At 33.6% G+C, this 23,479-nt stretch overlaps 1 protein-coding gene and 1 long non-coding RNA gene across 49 annotated transcripts in view; one reads left to right on the top strand and one right to left on the bottom strand.

Annotated features, from left to right (window-relative positions):
• nfixa (nuclear factor I/Xa) overlaps positions 1-23,479 on the bottom strand; it is a 253,758-nt gene that overhangs the window by 7,208 nt on the left and 223,071 nt on the right. For 14 of the 48 annotated variants that reach the window (XR_012405563.1, XR_012405493.1, XR_012405492.1 and 11 more), the window contains 3 exons: positions 22,483-22,652; positions 19,701-19,857; positions 9,938-10,032 (listed from right to left, as the gene is read on the bottom strand). Coding sequence is in view for 29 of the 48 variants with exons in the window: in XM_073949468.1 (XP_073805569.1) it covers positions 9,938-10,032; positions 19,701-19,857; positions 22,483-22,652 (422 nt within the window). In the remaining 19 variants the exon portion in view is untranslated. The remainder of the gene's footprint in view (positions 1-9,937; positions 10,033-19,700; positions 19,858-22,482; positions 22,653-23,479) is intronic. The other 34 variants (XR_012405559.1, XR_012405700.1, XR_012405574.1 and 31 more) reach the window with 3 other exon arrangements.
• On the top strand, positions 7,489-9,434 carry LOC137495823 (uncharacterized). The gene is made up of 4 exons (XR_011015818.2): positions 7,489-7,617; positions 8,290-8,347; positions 8,462-8,525; positions 8,639-9,434. It is a non-coding gene; the product is annotated as an uncharacterized lncRNA (long non-coding RNA).

Raw genomic sequence — 23,479 nt, 5'->3', positions numbered from 1 at the left:
AAGACCGGTCTTGCAAATGTGTAAACTCTTTCTCATTGGGTTGACACATTTTCCCCACCATTTTTCAAAACAGTTACCACGGATGTCATTCAAGCAGTCCAAACTCCATTCTTTTAGCTATTGTAACCAAACAGAAACCATCTATTCCTAACCATTAGGCACTACCAAGATCAGTATAAATTCACTGAAGCACCGGTTTGACACTCCTTCACACAAATCTTCAATTAACAATCAGTCTGCAAACATTAAAAATGGTGGAAGGTTAGAACAATAATGTTTTATTTTTTATCTCAAGACTGCCCATCGTGGGTGGAGATGGAATCAATTGGCATTAAGTCTGGTCTACCTTTAAACTTGTATTTATATTCAGCAGAATTTAAAGATCTAAAAAAAAAATGTTTCCAATCCCATAGTTATAAATATGATTTCCGTATGGTTTGACATAAAAAAATATTTAAGTGCCAGCTATCCCTTATCTTATTTCAGTCCAATTTGGGGCAATAAAAAATTTAAACCAGGTGCGTTAGATGCAGGATTCAAGATATGGGCAGAGAAAGGAATTAGAAAGATAGCAGACTTGTATGTTAACAATATTCTAATGTCATTCGAGGAAATTGTGAGTAAATATAATATTCCTGCAAAACATTTCTTTAAATATTTACAAATACGAGATTTTATCTTTAAATTACAAAATAATTCTCTAGATATGCCATCATTCTCTATTTTGGAAAACGTAATAACTAAAGACTGTTTTAGTGGAGGTTTAATTTCGGCATTATACAAGATGCTGGTGTCAGCATCAAAGGAATCTTCAAATTGTAAATTGGAAGCTTGGAGATTAGATCTTGAGGAGGATATTTCTACAGAGGACCGGATGAAGATGTGCGAGGAAGCTCAATCACTAACAATGAACGCTCGTCTAAAACTGTTACAATATAAATGGTTGATGAGGATTTATATAACTCCAGTTTTATTGCATAAATATAATGAAAATATTCCAGATACTTGCTTGAGATGTAGGGACCAAAAAGGAACGTTGTATCACTGTATATGGGAATGTAAAGGAATACAGAACTTTTGGAAATGTATGAAAGAAATTATAGAAAATATTCTTGAGGTTTCTATACCAATGTCTCCTTTAATTTTTTTAGTTCATTTATATCCCAAGGAGATCAAGTTAAAAAAGATGGAGCAAATGTTTTTGAATATATGTATTCTACAAACGAAACGGCTTATTTCTTTAAATTGGAAAAGTATATGTGCACCAACTATAGGTTGTTGGCTGAAAGAGATGGTGACAAATATGAAAATGGAAAAAAATAACTTGTATGATAAGAAATAGATATATTATTTTTGATAGAGTTTGGGGACCTTTTACACTGTTTTTAAAAGGTGGTGGATTTAGAAATGTTTTACTAGAAGATTAGTAATAGAGGTGATGTTGTATTTTGATGTAAAATACTGAGAAGCCTTTTGTTTTGTTTTTGGTTTGTTTGTTCATTTGTTGGTTTGTTGGTTTGTGTTGGAATTGACACATGGAAATGTGTATGTACATGTTACTTAAAATATAATAAAAAGGAATTGGAAAAAAAAATGGTGGAAGGTCTGTGTTGTTCTGTGCCAGCATGGATGGAGGAGGTCAATAGTGGCTATGTCCTATACTCCCAATAGATTTGACTGTATATTTGTTTACATGTGTTTTCTCTAATATTTACAGTATTTTATTACTTTTGACTGTTTTTACAGTATTTCAGTTTTCAGTCACAGTTTGAAAATTGTCATGAATTCAAAATATATTTAATCAAAGCATTTCTTATTCCGGATCCAATTCTTTGCAAAAAGGCAAATTTGACTGCCCAAATAGAAAGACAACAAATGGCGTTGGCAATAAGCTACAATGACAAGCAATGGTGGTGCACTGAGTTATGTATTTTGTTGTCCATTGTGTAATGATTAATTGAAAGAGCTCATATACTTGTTTGCAAGTTGTGTTGTTTGAAGGTAAAACAAGCTTTTGTTTAATATTTTAAATGTTTTGACACGATTTGTGCCTTTTGCAAGCAAAATGTGTCATTTTGACCATGAGTGCCGCAGTTTAGGCCTCTGTGTTAACTGTTTTGAAAATGTGGAGTTTCAGTTGACAACTGCATCCAAGCAATTGAGAAAAACTGTAATTTGTGTCACATCAGGTTTTATCGGTAACACTTTATAATAACTACACACTATAAATCATTTATTAAGCATTAGCATTTAGTGAATTCATTTTTTGTTAAGCATTAACTCTACATTAATAAACGTTAGTAAGCAGTTTATAACTGTAGCTACAAATGCTGTATACTTGACTTATTAGCACCTCTATAATGTGTTTAATAATTGTATTTTCATACTTGGTTAATGATTTATATTTCATTACTAAATTAAGTATCGCATTATTTACAAACCATTTGTATTTAGGAGTTGTTGAGGGTTTTTAGGATAATTTAAAATGAGTTAGTAAATGATTAATAAAATATTAAAATCAACATTTATATATTTTATTATTCAGGCATATAGTAATAGTTAACTAAAATGTTAATATATGATTTATTAACATATCTTCACGCAGTTTTGTGACCTAATTTAAAGTGAGGACTATTTTGCTTTATCGAGTGTCATTTCTCAGAATTACCACTAGAGTACAGTGGACCATTGCAGAGCGGCTCAAAGTCAGCTACATGAATACTCCAGCAAAGCCAACACTCTCTCCAGCTGGCTTTAACATGTTTAAATAGACATTAGATGATATCTGAAGACAAGAAAACAAGACTTTTCTGAAGTTCTGGCTCAAACTTTTCCAATCACCACGAGACCCGTTTGATCTTTGTGTATTGTTTGGCTCTGCTCATTCCCTCAGAGCGTCCATCTTTCTGCTAAGTTCACTACTATTGAAGTTCATGTTCAACTACCTATGACATCATGTCTGGTTGCTCGGGGCAACCAGACAGTCGGGACGTGACTCTTTTTACCCTCTGTCTCTTTTTGTCCCGTCAGATGTCCGCTCTTCTATGGGCCTGCATGTTAAAACTACTCTTAAGCAGAACTATCTGTAGTGCGCCACGTGAGAGAGTATAAAAATGACAGTCTGAGCTAGAGTAAAGTACTTTTTACCTAAGTGGAGGTGTTTAGAAGGATAAATCTGTTTTTTTTTTCTCCATGTGGCCGCACATATGTGGGAGATTCTTTGCATTAAGCCTCCAGAATAAAAGCGGGAACAAACCGCAGTGGGTTTTCTTAACATTTTGATGACAGGTGGCGTTTCAGCAAGAGACAGACTGACTTAATCTCATATATGCTGGAGCTGGACATTTATTGGGGCTGTTGTTTAAAGGGATAGTTCACCCAAAAATGTCCTGTTAGATTTCAGATGACTTGAAGGTGAGTAAATTAACAATATTTTTTCTTTTTTTTTTTTTTGGATAAACTCACCCTTTAACCATGCCATATTATACATTATACAGTACTAATAGGATTTAAGAAGCTCCACATTAATTCGGGCTGTTATTTAAAGGGGTTGTTCACCCCAAAATTTCCTGTTATGTTTTTAGATGACTTGAAGGTGAGTAAATTAATAGGAAATGTTAATTTTTTGGATGAACTAACCCTTTAACAATGCCATATTATACACTATACAGCGGTAATAGGATTTAAGGAGCTCCACATTACTTTGGGCTGCCATTTGAAGGGGTAGTTCACCCCAAAATTGAAATGTCCTATTTAAGGGGGGGGGAGGGGTGAACTACACTGTAAAAAGTCATTCTGTGGCCTTGTATATTTCATTAAATGTAATACGTACACTTTATTTAATAAAATTAATTTCCTGTTTTTAGGCCATTTTTTTGCTTTGAAATGACTTAAAAATGTATGTAATAAAATCTAATAAATGTTATTATAAGAATTTTACTATTATTTTTTGAATAATGTAAAGAAGAGAAAATATTGATTAAATCCAACTTGATTAAAATGAGCATTTTCAAATTCACAATCAGTTTCTGTTACACCGATCAATAATTAAACTAATAATTTTGGTTACAATTTACTAATTATTTTAAGTACTGATCTCAGGTACTTATTTTAAATAACTAATTTTAAATAAGCCAATTTAATTAATTGATACTTAATCTATAATTGTTGAATTAAATAATAATATTGCTTGTAATCTGTTACCTCAATTTTATTAAGTAGATATAGTGTATCATTTTTTACAGTGTATCCCTTTAACCATGCCATATTATTCATTATACAGTAATAATAGGATTTAAGGAGCTCCACATTAATTCAGGCTGTCATTTAAAGGGGTAGTTCACCCCAAAATTTCCTGTTAAGTTTTTAGATGACTTGAAGGTGAGTAAATTAATAGGAAATGTTCATTTTTTGGGGGTGAACTAACCCTTTAACCATGCCTTATTATACATGATACAGTACTAATAGGACTTAAGGAGCTTGAAATTAATTCGGGCTGTCATTTAAAGGGGTTGTTTACCCCAAAATTTCCTGTAAGTTTTCAGATGACTTGAAGGTGAGTAAATTAATAGGAAATTTTCATTTTTGGGGTGAACTACTCCTTTAACAATGTCATTTTATACAATATAGATTACTAAGGAGTTAATCTCATATATGCTGGAGCTGGACATTTATTCCGGCTGTCATTTAAAGGAGTTGTTTACCCAAAAATTTAAATGTCCTGTTAGTTTTCAGATGACTTGCCGGTGAGTAAATTAGCAGAAAACTTTATTTTTTTTGAGTGAACTTAGCCTTTAACAATGCCATATTATACATGCAGTCTTTTTCCAGTCCAGTAGAATGTGTTTAATAAGCATTTTATTGACATTATGAATTTTCGGACTTTCCTTAATTTGTCAGCAAGAAATATACTTATTTTTATATAAGTACTTAATAAGTACAGGCAAGGATAAATATGTTTTATTCACCCGTATTTTGACATATTTATTTGACCAAAGTTAATTAAAACATTAAAGCAGACACGTCACTTGTTTATTTTTATTTATTATTTTTATCATTATGTTTATAAATTCACTTTGATTAATTGTATTTTATAAAGACACTAAATGAAACGTCAGAGTTTTGGAGTCAGTAAAGTAAGTTTTTTTTTTTTGTGAAAGAAATTGATACTTTATATATACTTTATACTGATATTAAAAAGGTATATATTTAATTCACCAAAAGTGACAGTAAAGAAGTTTCTAATGTTACAAAAAAAAAATTAAATTCAAAAAGTGCCAATATCTTACTGACCGCAAAACTCTGATGTTTCATTTAGTGTCTTCATAAAATACAATTTATCAAACCGATTTTATAGACATAATGATAAGAATATTAAATAAAAAAACATGTGAAGTGTCTGCTTTAATGTTTTCAATTAATTTTCAAAAAGGTTTTTTATTTTTATTTTTTCTATAAAAATGAAATAAAATCAGAAAATTAAATTGAGTATACTGCTTTTCATCACAATCTATTAAAAGTAGAAAAACTTTATTTTAAATAGTAATAACTTCTCAATTTTACTTTATTTTTTATTTACTTATTTACTTATTTATTTACTTTATTTTTTATTTATAGACAATAATAATAAAAAGCCTTTAGTGTACAGTTAAAGGCAAACTTATTCACCCTCCCATTCATTTTTATATTTTTTTTTCAAATATTTTCCAAATGATGTTTAACAGATTCAGGAATTTTCAGTTTTTCCTATAATATTTTTTCTTCTAGAGAAAGCCTGATTTGTTTTATTTCGGCTAGAATAAAAGCAGTTTATAATTAAAAAAAAAAACTTTTTAGGGTCAATATTATTAGCCCCTTAAGCTATGCTTTTCAGATTGTCTACAGAATAAACATCAGAGAATAATTTGCCTAATTACCCTAACTTGCCTAATTACCCGAGTTAAACCTTTAAATAATGTCACTTTAAGCTGAATAGTAGTATCTTGAAGAATATCGGTAACACTTTACAATAAGGTTCATTAGTAATACATTTACTAACATGAACAAATCATGAACAACACATGTACAGCATTTATTAATCATAATTGAACATTTACTAATGCATTATTAACATCCAAGTCCATGCTTGTTAACATTAGTTAATGCACCATGAGTTAACATGAACTAACAATGAACTACTGTATTTACATTAACTAACGTTTATTAACATGAATATATACTGTAGTAAATGTATTGTTCAATGTTTGTTCATGTTAGTAAATGCATTAATTAACATTTACAAATGAACCTTATTGTAAAGTGTGACCAGAATATCTAGTCAAATATTATTTACTGTCATCATGACAAAGATAAAATAAATCAGTTATTAGAAATGAGTTATTAAAACTATTATGTTTAGAAATGTGCTGAAAAAAAATCTTTTGTTAAACAGAAATTGGGGACAAAAATATACAGGGGACTAATAATTCAGAAGGGCTAATAATTCAGACTTCAACTGTATGATTTTACCAAAATTTATGCAACTTCAGTCTCAGCAAATTTCCAAAATTCGCTGGCCACCAACAGAGAAGTTAAAAAAGTACATTTTAGTCCCTGCAAAAATGTGTAAATACTGTATGTACGCGGGACTTTACAATATAAAGACGATGACACTTTTAAAGTCACACTCACTTACTTACATAATAAATCAGATGAATCATAAGACATTTGGTTTTGGAGTCAGTGAGGAGGAGGAGGAGGAAAGCGATTGTTTCCATGTGTATGGTCTTATTGTTAGTGCTTGTGGGTTTTTTGTAGCTGGTGCGAATGGGAACACGGCCACTAAATCCATCTGAAATGAGCAGCGTGTCCCTCAGCAAACCCCCAGAGAGCCGCCGACTGCTACCAGACACACACACGCACTTAACAGCGCTCATCGCAAACACATGACTGACGGACGCCTGCTATTCTCAAACTGAGCGAACATTTCAACCCAACGTCTGAGGCATGATGTTGATTAGCACGGGCTCATGCAGGGTTTCACCAAGCCAAGACTTTTTCAGACTATTTATTCAGTCATCTTCCTTCGGCTTAGTCCCTTATTTATCAGGGGTCGCCACAGTGGAGTGAACCGCCAACTATTCTAGCATATGTTTTACGCAGCGGATGCCCTTCTAGCTGCAACCCAGTATTGGGAAACACCCATACACACACACACACACACACTCATACACTACGGACAAATTAGTTCATCCAATTCACACACTCAAAAAAATGAATTATGGCTTTAGTTGGTCCAAAGAATGTAACTATGTTTAAATTAAACAATTCGCTTATGTTTGTGTATTAAAAATAAAAGCGTTGTGTTGGAAAAAAATAGAAAAAGTAAGTTTTCACATTTAAACAGCTCGCTTATGTAACATGAATGAAAGGGAGTTGTGTTGCTTCTGCAGTACTGCATTTTGGTCAATAGGTGGAGTAATATCTGCACATGCGCAGTTTCAAAACAACACAGGAAGTAAGAAGATTCAAACCACAACGATCACTCTCAGCTCGGCGCCATATTATGGGAATCAAAAGATGAAGATTACAGTACAAATTGAGAACGTGCACAAAGCTTTCCCCAATGTGGACACACAGGTGAGATTTTCTTTTACTTTTTATGTATTTATACTGAGGCTGTGACAACATGAATCATAAATCTACTCTCTTGTAATACTATGTTGTGTTTGTGTATAGTATTGCTATGAAATTGCCATGTTCCCTGTGTCTTTTCCACATTATAGACAGATAAATGTATAGTTTGTTTTGCATTCCTGTGAAATTTTATACTTGGTATATATTAACTCCCCCAAAATAAAGTTACAAACGTTGGTAGTAAGGAATAGTCATGTTAGAATAGTCTAAGCTTTTCACTCATCATAGCACACGTGCTGCTGATAATGTGACAATAAAAGTGATTAGATTTTTCATTTGATTTCATGGTCTTCATCTTAAATGAGTGTCAAGCAGTTTGTTGAGTTTGAATGCCAGTTTTGATAACTTACATAATATTAATTAAAATGTGGTGTTGGCACATTGTTATTTATTATCTAATTGTATTCAAGCCTGTTAACTTAAAAAAAAATATCTTGACAAGCATATGTGACACTTAAATAGGATGACATCTAGCATGATGACATATTTAATGTAAGCTTATTTGTTTGGTCATCTAACATGTTTAAATTTTTAAGTTTAGTAGTTTGCTATTTATATTATTATATTTTATTATTTTAAATCTTTGCTCACTCACATCTATTTTCTCCCTCACAGGTTTACAGCTCAACCTCTAAAGTCCCATATCTGGCTGAGGAGACTGTGGATCATCCAGGTACTATGCCTTTAGATGCCTATACACACATTAAAATGATGTACAGTAAAAATACTAGTAATTTTAACTACTAATTATTTAGTAAATTACTAATTGTCATTTCATGTTATTTAGAACATCACCAGTGGAAAAAAAGGTGTGAATGCATCCTCAAAGCCCCTAAGTGAGGGAGTACATGGTAAGCTGTTTTATTTTATTTTTTTAAACATTTTGTATTTTCCTCTTAAACCAATTACTCCTTTCACCTTTGATCTGTTGGTAAATGTTTTATTTTTTACCTGACTTTTTTAGGATGCTGGGCATGATGAAACGCAAACCTTGATGTGCAACACCACCTTATGAATCTACAGTAGTTATAGCAGACTCTTTGTCTAAAGTGACTTACAATTGAGAAGACATTCAGCAAATCAACAAGAAGAGGCGATACACCCAAGATGTGCTAATTATACAAAAAATTTTAAGAATTAAGATTGCTTCTACATGTGGTTTGTCAAGCCCACACACCTGTGTAAAGCAGACTTCATGCACAATGTTTTGTTTTTTAGATATAGGGAGTGGTTGTAAGAAAATGTCTGGTGCAAATGTGCATAAATGATGCAAGTGTCAGAGAGATAAATGTGTGTAGCTATTGCATGTTCTGTGATGGTTGGTCTAATTTATGGTGTAGTGCTTATCGTGTTACTTTGCTTTAAAATGTTAATCTTTCTTTGAACAACTGAAGTGTTATCTGCTTTTTCAGTGTAAAGAAGGTACAGCATAGTTTACAAAAGAAGACTTTTTTCTAAGTATATTTTTGATAAATCATTTGAAGGCAGAATATTATTTTTGAATGTTTTTTGTAATATATGAAAAGTATTATTTTGAAAAGTGTATTTTATGATGTTTTTGTAAGCATATTTTTAAAATCATATATTGTTTTCAATTTATTTCATACTTGTATTACTATTATTTTAATAGTATTAATATTTTAACTTATTGTAATAAGTGAAGATACAGATAAAGACAGTATTTGGATTTTGATAATTATTTTATTGCTGGAAAATGTGTAAATCTGTAAAAATGCTATTGAATAAACTCAATGAAACGGAAACTGTTTTTTTATTTGGTTAAACATAACAATATCAATTTTAGAATAATTGAACTTAAATAACTACATTGATTAAAGCTAAATTATAAATGTTACGTTGACTGAACTAAACAACATTACATTACCGTTATGTAACTAACTTAAGTTCACTAAAATTAATATTCTTTCTTAAAGGTAACTTAACTCGGTTACGTGGAACCAGTGGACAAAAAAAAGTTAATTAACGCCAACATATCATTTTTTTGAGTGCAGGAGGGCTAATAATTATGACTTCACAGTACACTTTCAATAGTAGACTAGCAGACTAGAGGTTATAAACACACAACTGCGCAGCTCGGAGTTGTGTTTGAGTGAAATAGAAAGGGACAGAATGCTCACCGCTCGCCTGCTAGGCTTCAATTGAAAGCGTGTTTACTGTAAACATGCATTTCTGCTTGTTTATATACACTGCCTGTGGTTTGCATGGCGCTCAAGTAAATGTGCATGTGTGTGTGTGTGTGTACCTGAGTCTGCTGTGGGATGTTCAGAAAGTTGTTGTCCCGTGATCCGATGCCGACAAACCTGTTGGAAGCTGTGGAGCCTGGCGCTGGGTATGCTGCTAATACACACACACGCACACACACACACACACACACACAATACATTGTTCAATACAAAACTCAATACTAAAGTGCGCCTGTATTGCTTTTAGGAGGTCTCCTACAATAGGTTGCACCCAAAAAACATTTACTTTCTCATAATATAGACTGTGGAATCAGCTCTTTAGTAGCTATGTTTCCATCCAAAGATGCAAATTAAATTTATGCGCATAACTGGAATATCGCATAAAAGACGTGCGATTAAAGCAGCGTTTCCATCCAAGTAGTCAAAGAGAACAAAATCGTCACTTCCTGATTTTCTGGTGCCAAAAATCAAAAGTAAAAACGAAATTTGATGTGAAACGAAAAGCTGCGTGAATCATTCCTTCCTTTAATAAATTCTAACACGCAATGAACGTGTGGGAATGTTTGAAGGCGTCAGACACAGAGCGCAGACACTTTTGACAGTTCTGGAGGTCATTAAATACAATAACACTAAAATAAGGCCCAATCACAATTCTATTTTTGAACCCCCAACTCTTCCCCTTCCTCTTGGCTCTTAAAATCGAGTGTGAAGGGGAAGGGCTTTAAAATTTTTCCCCTAAAGCCGCCTTTCCACTGCACACGACATTTGAACACGACTGTCGGAGTACGCCCCCTTGTGGCAGTCGCACAGAATTTTTCAGTTCTGACGTGCACCATGGGAGAGCTGTCCTCGCAGTGTCCGAAATAAAGGAGTGCAAGAGCCAATATTCTTTGTGCGTTCACCATGACTGAATGAATGAATGAATACTAGAAACTCATAAACAATATAAAAATATATATTTTTATTACTTTATTACATACATTTATAAATAGAAATGTTTTTTTTTATATAGACTTTTTCTAATAAAATAAAACTACTATTTCTCATCTTGCGCACAGGGACCTGCTTAGACAACACTGGAATACATCACATCCGGTCAGCCGGTCGCATATAGGGTATAGTCCAGGGTTCACCAAACTTGTTCCTGGAGGGCCTTTGTCCAGCAGATCTTAGCTCCAACCCTAATCAAACACACCTGAATAGCTAATCAAGGTCTTACTTGGTATAGGTATTGAAACATCCAAGCAGGTCGGTTGAAGCAAGTTGGAGCTAAACCCAGCAGGAACACTAGGACACTCCAGGACTGAGATTGGTGACCCCTGGTCTAGTCGCAGAAGTTCAAATATTTCAACAGATCCGCAGCTCAATTCGGAACCGAATTTTCCGCATATGGAGATGATCAGAACTCCACGCAGCTCCCGGACTACTCTACATTGGAAATTAATGACTTCCAGTCTGTCGCTTGTTGTGTGCAGTGGAAAGGAGGCTTAAGAATTGGGACAGCACTGCAGCACCTGCACATGTCATCATATGCCATCGCGATCTCTTGCTTCATATGAGATCAGACGATCGCGACTGCTGTAGTTATTCCAGTTGAATTATTTTTAGGAAATCACTAAAGGCATGTATTATGTTATCATAACGATCTAATGTGGCAATAAGATCGTAATACTGGGCATTTGCACAGTGTCCATATTCATCAATGTAAACACACCAAAAACAGCATTAACATTATAGCAGACACTGTAAAAAGCCCATTCCCAGCCACTAGACATTACTGACAGTGTCATCGAGTGTCAGAATGTTGTGGGACTGCTGTACAGGAGTTATGATTATGGATTATAGATCGCGAAATTTATCGATTTTTATTTTAGTGTTTTTTTTAAGCATGACGGTGACACACAAACGCAGTTATGAATATATTAAAACATGTGTTTGTTTATTATAAAAATTTGTAATAATGACAAAAAATACCTATTTGTGCATCTCCTTACTTCCGGGTGTAACTATCTGCCGTTGTGGCTGGTGTATTCTGGGAAACCTCTTGATTTCGAGTGTGGGCCTGAAAATCTTCATTCAAAGGGCTATTCACCCCTTTCCCTTAGCCCTAGCTTCAAGCTAAAGAGAATTGGGACAACACTACCCCTTGACGTGAACGCGCAAAACGAAGGGTAGGGGAAGGGTTAAAGGGGTAAAATTGGGATTGGACCTAATACTGAAACAATTACGGCATTTTAGAAAGACCAAATCAACATTTTAGATGTTTTACAATGTGCTCAGGCAGCTGGTTTGTCCATTCATGCACAGTTTTATCATCACATGATCTCTTCTAACAAAATAACATGACGTTTTTCTATGCGCACACTGGAATTTGTTCAGTAAAAGTGTTTCCATTGTAGTTTATGCGCATCGTTTACAAAGTTTATACCAAGTTTGGCGCATACATTTATTGATGCGCATTTTCAAAATATACGCGCATCTTGATGTTTCTATCAACAATTTTTTTATGCTCATATCCAAAATGGATAGGTGGATGGAAACGTAGCTAGTGTCTGAAATGGCAGGCTCAGCGAATCCTGTCTCTTCAAACTCCGCATCTTTGAGAGTCTGCTCTGATTGGTCAGATGGCAAAGCATCTATTAGCATATGTGAATTTTAGGTCACTGGGTTTGCATCTGCAACATTTTGAAGAATCGTGAGAGATATGTGTGATAAAAACACAAAAAGTATCTGTTTAAATTTCTCTGTAAAAATACTTTGTTATATCTAAAAAGTTTAATAAACAAATAAAAAAAAAGAAGGAAAACACAAAAATTATGAATAAACATTGAAAAATCTTGACATCGTAAAATTGTTAACGTGAACAATAGGAGACGGAAATGCATTTGCCAAATAAACAGTGACTTAGAGAATGTTACACCTATGTGATCATCAAGCTGTCTCTATTATGCTTGCATTGTTTGCTGTTGGTAGCTTTGTTAACAATACTATAGTCGGCCACTCTAACAACTTGACGGAAACGCATCTAATTCACATTTTTTTTTTTTTGCGAATTTAAAAAGATTCGCTTCACGTTAGGATGGAAACCCAGCTTCAGATACGTACAGTAATCAAAAAATCAAAAAATTGTCTTTCTTTAGAGGTGCGTGCAAGGTGGATTTGCATTCACAGTTTAGAAAACGGTGTATCCTTGATCATGTTGACAAAAAAGAATCAATCTCATTAAGACCTCAGCTACACACTACAGTTTATATTACAGCTACATTACATACTACACAAGTGGTAATATGCAAAAAAAAAAACCACATAATAAAAGCTCTCTAAATAACACTAAAATGTAAAATAAATGTAAAAAGGGAAGCGTGCACTAGTTGCAATTAATGGAATTGCAATCTGTTTGAGTGAACCAATAAATCCATTTTCAGTTACCATCGTCAGTTAGCAGTTCAAGCTTTATATATATTGTGAATATTTCAATTAAAGTGACTAATAGCATGTTCATTTAACAATAATTACAAATGCATAATTCTAGTTGAGTATTTTATGTTGTCGATTATTTTAGGAAACATGTAATGGACAGTTCAGGATAGTCCCTTCTGAAGGATTTGGCACTAAGAACCTGTAATCAAACATAAGCTAGTACATGAGCCAAAAAACTGCCATTAAGATGGATGGCAATGCTAATAGATAGACTTCTCTAGGTATCAGTTCTTGGACTAACGACGAACAGAGTGAGTGCTTGAATTATACGTCAATTTATTTTTGTAGTTGAATTTTGTGAAATACATAACAGTGATAAGTGCTATAACAGATTATTTAGAGTAAATTGAATATTTATAGTCATTTTTGTTCAATAAATGGCGGATTAGGATTAGCATGCGGTTTTGGATATATACGCACACCGGCCACTTTATTAGGTACACCTTACTAGTAGCGGGTTTGGACCCCCTTTTGCCTTCAGAACTGCCTTAATTCTTTGTGGCATAGATTCAACAAGGTACTGGAAATATTCCTCAGAGATTTATTATTGACATTATAGCTTCACGCAGTTGCTGCAGATTTGTCGGCTCCACATCCATGATGCGAATCTCCTTTTCCACCACATCCCAAAGGTGCTCTATTGGATTGAGTTCTGGTGACTGTGGAGGCCATTTGAGTACAGTGAACTCATTGTCATGTTTTAGAAACCAGTCTGAGATATTTTGTGCTTCATGACATGTTGTGTTATCCTGCTGGAAGTAACCATCAGAAGAACAATACTCAGGTGGGCTGTGACATTGTTACAATGCTCAGTTGGTACTAATGGGTCCAAAGTGTGCCAAGAAAATATCCCCCACATCATTACACCACCACCACCAGCCTGAACCATTGATACAAGGCAGGATGGATCTATGCTTTCATGTTGTTGATGCCAAATTCTGACCACACCATCTGAATGTCGCAGCAGAAATCGAGACTCATCAGACCAGGCAACGTTTTTCCAATCTTCTATTATGCAATTTTGATGAGCCTATGCAAATTGCAGCCTCAGTTTCCTGTTCTGAGCTGACAGGAGTGGCATCTGGTGTGGTCTTCTGCTGCTTTAGCCCATCCGCTTCAAGGTTGGATGTGTTGTGTGTTCAGAGATGCTCTTCTGCAGACCTCGGTTGTAGCAAGTGCTTATTTAAGCTTATTTAAGTTTCTTTTGCCTTTCTATCAGCTGGAACCAGTCTGGCCATTCTCCTCTGACCTCTGGCAATTTGCTCCCACAGAACTGCCGCTCACTGCATATTTTCTCTTTCCAGACCATTCTCTGTAAACCCTAGAGATGGTTATGCGTGAAAATCCCAGTAGATCAGCATTTTCTGAAATACTCAGACCAGCCCGTCAGGCACCAACAACCATGCCACATTCAAAGTCACTTAAATCAACTTTCTTCCCCGTTCTGATGCTCGGTTTGAACTGCAGCAGATTGTCTTGACTATGTCTACATGCCTAAATGCATTGAGTTGCTGCCATGTGATTGGCTGATTAGAAATGTGTGTTAACGAGCAGCTGTACAGGTGTACCTAATAAAGTGGCCAATGAGTGTATAGATTCACGTTCAAATGAAAATGTCAAAATTACTGTTTATCAACACACTGTAAAAATGCTGGCTTCCACACAATGGATTTGTGTTGAGCGTGGAGTTAACTTGTTAGTTTTTACAAATTTAAATGGACTGAACATAAAACAGTTAAGTTGTCCCCCCCCCAAAAAAAAATCAAGAATTGTGCTGGTTCAGCTTATTTTAAATAAGTAGCAAATGTAATTTGCATGTGTGTGTGTGTGGATGTGTAGAGTGTGATGGAGGATTTAAATGGGGAAAATATCATGTTTTAATTCTCTTTCACATTTAAATTTGACATTTAGAACAATTACATGGAGGGAAATGATGGAAAGGAGGGGGGGAGGTATTGCAAAATTTCAGATCAAATTTTAAGGCAGTTGCATGAAAGTTGGAGGGAGGATTTGAAGTGAATTAACTCAAACATATTGTTGGGAAAAACATCAAGATGTTAAGAATTCCAAAACAAAATAAATCTAAATGTCATATATCAAATTCAGGGCAGTTGTGCGGAGTGGACTCCATTAGATAAAAGGAATATATATATATATATGTGTGTGTGTGTGTGTGTGTGTGTGGGTGCACGTGTGTGAATGCTGTTTGTAAAAGCACCGAAAGATGAAAGTATAAAAGAAAAAAGGATGGGATACGACAGCTTGAGACCGTTACACCATTCCATAGAAATGAAATGAATGAATGGGAAAACACAGAAAGAAAAAGAGCACTCCTGTGTATGTGTGTGTGTGTGTGTGAGAAGGGGGAAAAAAAGAAGAAGGGATGGTCTTTTGGAAGGCCAGGCTCCTCCTTTTGCCCACCCGCCCTGCTGACAGCACCCGAAACACACACACATCCCAAGCAAAGACCCACAACCCAGTGCCGCCGCTCTCACACACCACAAAATCCCTTCACCTGCATGGCTACACAAACTTCTCCGTCGGCGGACGTCGCTGAATGTGGGCCACCGTTTTATTCTGTTTGTTTGTCTGTTTGTTTGTTTTGTTTGGAGTCCATGCCAGCTGCCCTGAATTTGATCTCTTGAAGGAGGAAGAAAAGGAGGAAAGGGAAAAATGAAAAGTGAGAGCGATGAGGAGGGAGGCTGATCTATGGGAATGATTGGCTGATTTGGATTTCTTCTTTTTTTTTTTTTTGCTTGGCATCAGCCAATGAGAGGCGGCGGAGTGTCTCCATCCCCATTCAATTGCAAAAGTGCGTGACTGATTGCAATCGGAGAAATAAAATGAGAAAGCAGGATGAAAAGGGGGAAAAAATGAACAAAGAAGAAATCAGATGGAGAAGAGCAGGGCATCTAAAGCCAGAAATGTCTTTTTTTTAACGCAAGTATGCAAATACAGACAGGAACGCTTGATTGGGTGTGCATTATTATTACACGTTAGGGACGACAGCTATAACAACAATTTTTATTTATTTGTTTTTAATTTTAAAAGAATAGAATAATCCACATTACGACTAAAACGATAACGGCACAGAGCAATGACAACATCAGGACGACTTTACGGATGATTTTGCTTCTATTTTTACATAATGAGTATTCAAAACATTGTCAGCCAATCAGAATTCATTCCGATTTTAACAGTGCTAAAATTTAAAGAAGCAGTTCACACTTTGAATAAAAGCAATGCTATTGTGCAGGGGTTTATTATATTATATTATATTATATTATATTATATCATACTATATTATATCATACTATATTATATTGTATTATATTATATTATATTATATTATATTATATTATATTATATTATATTATATTATATTATATTATATTATATTATATCATACTAAATTATATTATATTATATTATATTATACTATATTATATTATATCATACTAAATTATATTATATTAAATCATATCATATTATATTATATCATACTAAATTATATTATATTATATTATTATATTATATCATACTAAATTATATTATATTATATTATATCATACTAAATTATATTATATTATATTATATTATATTATATTATATTATATTATATTATATTATATTATATTATATTATATTATGGCGGTTCATTGTTCTGTGGTAACTCCAGATTAAAAAAGGCACTAAGCCGAAAAGAATATGAATAAATGAATATTATATTATTGTTTTGGTGTGACCAGACCTTTATTGTGGCATAATTTTTTTTTGTACTCAAGGGGGTGCTAGATATATATTATTACATTGTATTTAGTGCTGGACAAAAATTAAATCGCGATCAATCGCATCCAAAATAAGTTTGTTTTGACATAATATATGTGTGTGTATGTGTACTGTGTAGATTTATTATGTATATACAAATACACACATGCATGCATTTATTTAAGAAAATGTTTATTTATATTTAGATATAAAATATATATGTGAATGCATATACAAAATGAAAAATATATATGAAAAAATCGTTTTGCATAATTTTGTTTCTATGTATGTGTGTGTATCACATATGCATAATAAATATATTATATTATAACAATAAATAATATGTTATCATCACAATTATATTTTATAAATTTATCATTTTGGTGTGAACAGAGCTTTATAGAGGCATTAAATTTTGGTACTCGAGGGGGCGCTAGAGATATTTATATTATATTATATATCGACAAACACTATTACACACTATTATAATATAACTAATATGTTATCGTTACAGTTATATTTAACTTTTTTGTTTGAACTGAAATTTATTGTGGCAATAAATTTTGGTACTCAAGAGGGCGCTAGAGATATTATATTATTTTAAATATCGATTAGTTATTTTTATAATTTTGCTGTGAACAGAGCTTTATTGTGGCATTAAATTTTGTTACTCAAGGGGGCGCTAGAAATATATATTATTGGTATACACAAATTTTTACTATAATAATATAACAGTAACTAATATGTTACCATTACAGTTATATATAGTTTTAGCATGAACTAACCTTTATTCTGGCATAACATTTTGGTAATCAAGAGTACGCTACAGATTATATTATATTATATTATATTATATTATATTATATTATATTATATTATATTATATTATATTATATATTGAAACACACTAATATATACTATTATAATATAACAATAATTAACATGTTATCATTATGTTATCATGCAACATTTTGTTGCTCAAGGGGGCGCTAGAGATATTATATCGATTTACTCTAATATACACTATTATAATATAACAATAACTATTATGTTATCGTAGTTATGTTTAACATTTTTGGTGTGAGCAGAGCTTTATTGTGGGATAAATTTTAATACTCAAGGGGGCGCTAGAGATATTATATAGATTTACTCTAATATACACTATAATACCATAACAATAAATATGTTATCGCATAGTTATATTTAACTTTTTTGTGTGAACAGACGTTTATTGTGGTATTAAATTCTGATACTCAAGGGGGCGCTATAGTTATATTACATCAATTTACTCTAATATACACTATTATAATATAACAATAACTATTATGTTATCGTATAGTTATATTTAACGTTTTTGTGTGGACAGACGTTTATTGTGGTATTAAATTTTTGATACTCAAGGGGGCGCTAGAGATATTTATTATATTACATTATATCGATTACACTAACATACACTATTATAATATAACAATAACTATTATATTATTGTAGAGTTATGTTTAACGTTTTGGTGTGAACAGAGGTTTATTGTGGCATAAATTTTGATACTCAAAGGGGCGCTAGAGATATTATATTATTTTATATTATATTGATTGCCTCTAATATACACTATTATAATATAACAATAACTATTATATTATCGTATAGTTATATTTAATGTTTTTGTGTAAACATACATTTATTGTGGTATTAAATATGGTACTCAAGGGGGCGCTAGAGATATTTATTATATTGATATACACTAACATGCAGTTATATTTATCATTTTGATGTGAGCTTTATAGTGGAATAAAATGTTGTTACTCAAGGGGCGATCGAGATATTATATTATATCAATTTACATTAATATACACTATTTTAATATAACGATAACTAATATTATTGTATAATTATATTTATATAACGTTTTGGTGAGAACAGAAATTTATTGTGGCATAAAATTTTGGTACTCAAAATTTTCTAGAAATATTTATTATATTTTATTATTTTAAATTACACTAATTTACACTATTATGATAAAACGATAACTATAAAGTTATCGTATAGTTACATTTAACGTTTCGGTTCGAACAGACCTTTATTCTGGCATTAAATTTTGGTACTGAAGGGGGTGCTAGAGGTATTATATTATATTATATTATATTATATTATATTATATTATATTATATTATATTATATTATATTGATTTAGACTAATACACACTATTATAATATAAGAATAACCATTATATTATCGTTACAGTTATAGTTATCATTTTGGTGTGAACAGAGCTTTATTGTGGCATTAAATTTTAGCACTCAAGAGGGTGCTAGAGTTTTCAAGCATGTTTTATTTACACGGATATATCCTAGTAACTAGTATTGTCAACTATAATGCTTTTTAGTTCAACTAAAATTTCGAGTAAACGGACCTAACGCTTTAAGATACGATGACAAGAAAAACAACCCTGTCTGCATTGGCGTACTTGTGTAGTGTTTGTTTCATTCCTAATGTTCCCTCTGATGAATTACTGTGAGCGCAGCGGGGTTTTTTTTTAGGGCTCTGGTGGGTCTGGTGCTTGAGCGGACACTTACAGGGCGAGGCCGGAGAGCCCACTCCGCTCTCGGGGTGTGTGTGGCTGGGTTTGTGCTCGGGCAGGGAGAGGGGCATCGGCACCGGCCGCGCTACCGGAGGAGGAGGAGGTGGCAGTAAGAAGGAGCCGGGCAGTTTGTTCTGACCGCTCCCGTTAGGCTGCAGATACACACACACACACACACATACAGATGGTGAGGGGGTGAAAGAGGCACTCATACACACACGCGCACACACATGTACACACAGACAGAAATGTGGAGGCGTGCAATCACAAAGGGTGAACTTGGAACGTTACAAAATGTACAAAAAACATTCGAAAATTATTAAACATACACGCCGAGTTATTACAGTGTCATGAAGCATACAGTAATAGGAGCAATCTGGTTTTGAATGAAGAAAAAAAAAGCAGCCCAGTTGCATTTATTTAGCTTTTCTTAACTCTGCCTTTATATTCTAATCATTTATGTGTGTGTTTGAATAAAAAAGGAGATTTTGCAAATGATCTCCTACATTAAATGCTTATAGTTAGAAAATGTGCACAAAATTAAGATTTTTTTATTAATGCATACATTAAGAGCTATTGAATAATGTAGATTGAGCACAAAGGAACATCAAAATGCCAGGTTTAATGATGTGAAATTATATTTATGATATATATATAAATATATATTTATATATTGTGTTGCACTCTCAGCTCACATCATTCAAAAGAAAAGGTCCACATTGTCCCCCGATAATGTGAACAGACTGCACTGTTTTAGCAACTGGCTGAATGTAAAGGAGGACTAAGCAAAATTGTTTCTACTTTATAATTAATGTTCTCAACTCAATTTAACTTTATAATGAGTACAATTGTTTGTAATTATTATTGTTATTATAATTTAACATTTTCCATATCTGCAATGCCTGTATTTTGGCATTTTTTGCAGTCCACTTAGAATCCAACTTGAAAATCCTTTTTTTCTTTATTGGCATACTATTATAATATAACAATAACTATGATGTTATCGTATAGTTATATTTAACGTTTTTGTGAAAAAATACATTTATTGTGGTATTTAATATGGTACTCAAGGGGGCGCTAGAGATATTTATTATATTGATATACACTAACATGCAGTTATATTTATCATTTTGGTGTGATTTTGGTGTGAGCTTTATAGTGGAATAAAATGTTGTTACTCAAGGGGCGATAGAGATATTATATTATATCAATTTACATTAATTTACACTATTTTAATATAATGATAACCAATATTATTGTATAATTGTATTTAACGTTTTGGTGTGAACAGAAATTTATTGTGGCATAAAATGTTGGTACTCAAGGCGTTTCTAAAAATATTTATTATATTTTATTATTTTAAATTACACTAATATACACTATTACAATATAACGATAACTATTATTTTATCCTATAGTTACATTTAACGTTTTGGTTCGAACAGACCTTTATTCTGGCATTACATTTTGGTACTGAAGGGGGCGCTAGAGATATTATATTATATTATATTATATTATATTATATTATATTATATTATATTATATTATATTATATTATATTATATTATATATCATATTATATTCCACGTTAAAAAATAATGACAACCTGGACATCCCTATTATAATATATTATGATTTATGTCTTCTACAGTATGTTTTTGTGTGAGGAATAGGTTGAAAATTACCTTTAACCTGTATTTCATAACAAATGTACAAAATACACTAAAAATAATCATTTATTCATGATATTTCCCTTCCACATTTTAGCTGATTTTCGTTTTAAAGCCATCTCTGTCAGGATGAATCCTCCCTCTTAAACCCGGAAAGAAGCCAAATATGTTTCATGACACTTTCTAAGGAATGAGGGATGAACCTGAACTCAAAACAACAGAGACAACGAAGACTGACCAGTGTTAGAAGATGGAGAAGAAGAGACAGAGAGAGAGGAGAGAGAGACTTTAGCAGAGATGTGTGTGTGTGTGTGTGTGTGTGTGTGTGTGTGTGTGTGTGTGTGTGTGTGTGTGTGTGTGTATGTGTGTGTGTGTGTGTGTGTGGTGTGTGTGGTGTGTGTGTGTGTGTGTGTGTGTGTGTGTGTTTCTGAGTGTGCATGTACTGTATGTGCAACTCTGTGTCTGTGTTCATGTGTGTGTGCATTGAGTGTGTGTGCTGTGCATCTGAGAGTGTATGTGGGTGAGTCTGTGTGTCATTATGTCTGGCATCTGAGTGTGAATCTCTGTGTGTGTATGTGTGTGCATGCATACGTATGTGTGTGCATCTGAGTGTGTGTGTGTGTGTGTGTGTGTGTGTGTGTGTGTGTGTGTGTGTGTGTGTGTGCGCGTACATCTGAGTATGTGTATGTCTGTGCATCTACGAGTATGTGTGTGCATGTGTGTAAAAGTGTGTGTGTGTGTTTATGTATCAGTATGTGTGTGTGTGTATCGGCGTGTAAGACTGTGTGTGCATCTGAGTGTGTGTATGTGTGCATCTGAGTGTGTATGTTGGTGCAGTCTGTGTGTCATTATGTTTATGTGTTCATGTGTGTAAAAGTGTGTGTGTGTGTTTGTGTATCAGTATGTGTGTGTGTACACCTGAGTGTAAGACTGTGAGGGCATGTGTGTGTTTGTATGTCAGTATGTCTGTGCATCTGTGTGTGTGTGTGTGTGTGTGTGTGTGTGTATGTGCATCTGAATGATTGTGTGTGTATGTATGTGTGTGTCAGTATCTGTGTGCATCTGAGTGTGTGCGTGTGTCCATGTGCATGTGTGTGTGTGTGTTACCTGTGCCCCCGGCTGCCCTGAGCCGTCAGCACAGACGAACTGGACGAACTCTTTGAGCGGGTCCTGATGGTGGTGGTAGCGGATGGTGGGGTGGGTGAAGTATGGACTGGACTGCTGGATGATGGAGGGAGCGGGGAAATGAAGAGCAGAGGCAGAGGCTCGTGGACTCCCTGAAGAAAACACAGAGAAACGGTGTGTGAGATACTCAGACATATAAATTTAGACCCTTAGATCCATCTGCTAGTGATGCTTTATGCTTAAGGTAATAGTTTAAAGGTGCTGTATGTAAGTTTGTGACTCTTCTAAAGTGTAAAAACACCAGAATATGTTAGCTGATATTTAAGAAACATGCTGAGTGAACATTCTTGTTTATCTAAAAAACAATGCTGAAGTCAGATATTCTGCTTAGAAAACGTGTGTGTTACGTGCCAGAACGACTCTTTGTTTTGGTTCTTTGTAACCCACCCACTGCCCGTTTAGCCTATTATATTTCAGCACCCCGAGTTGCCTTGGTGGAAAACAGTGCATTTCATTCATTCAGTCAGGAAGGCTCTCAAAGTGTTTGTCCGTGACTGAAATGTGACCTCTGGTGGACAGTAGCAGACTCCCAAATGAAACGTAGATACAGATTTCCACATGAGGTGGTTATTAATTAGCAAATAATAAAAATACTATGAACACAAACATTAGGTGAGCAGGTTACATTGTAACCCCGTGGCCTATTAAGGCGATACATGATGAGATTTGCAGTGATAAGCATTCTGGCTGTTTGCACCAGACGAAACGTGACAGAAATTTTGACTCTTGACTAATAAAAAGCATTGAATTTGCTCATTTTAGACTTTTAAAATGGCATTTTGAACGGAAATGAGCAGCTTGGACATTTTGATAAACATCAGCCTAAAACATTATTGTGCTTTATTAAACATTTTCTTTTATTTCATTCTGTTTATTCTGTCCTCATTTATTAGAACAGCTTTTTGTCGAATCATCTGAT

The sequence above is a fragment of the Danio rerio genome, chromosome 1, assembly GCF_049306965.1.
Source record: "Danio rerio strain Tuebingen ecotype United States chromosome 1, GRCz12tu, whole genome shotgun sequence".
NCBI classification, from domain to species: domain Eukaryota; kingdom Metazoa; phylum Chordata; class Actinopteri; order Cypriniformes; family Danionidae; genus Danio; species Danio rerio.
Note: the sequence above shows the minus strand (reverse complement) of the source record. Positions and strands in the feature narration are given on the sequence as shown.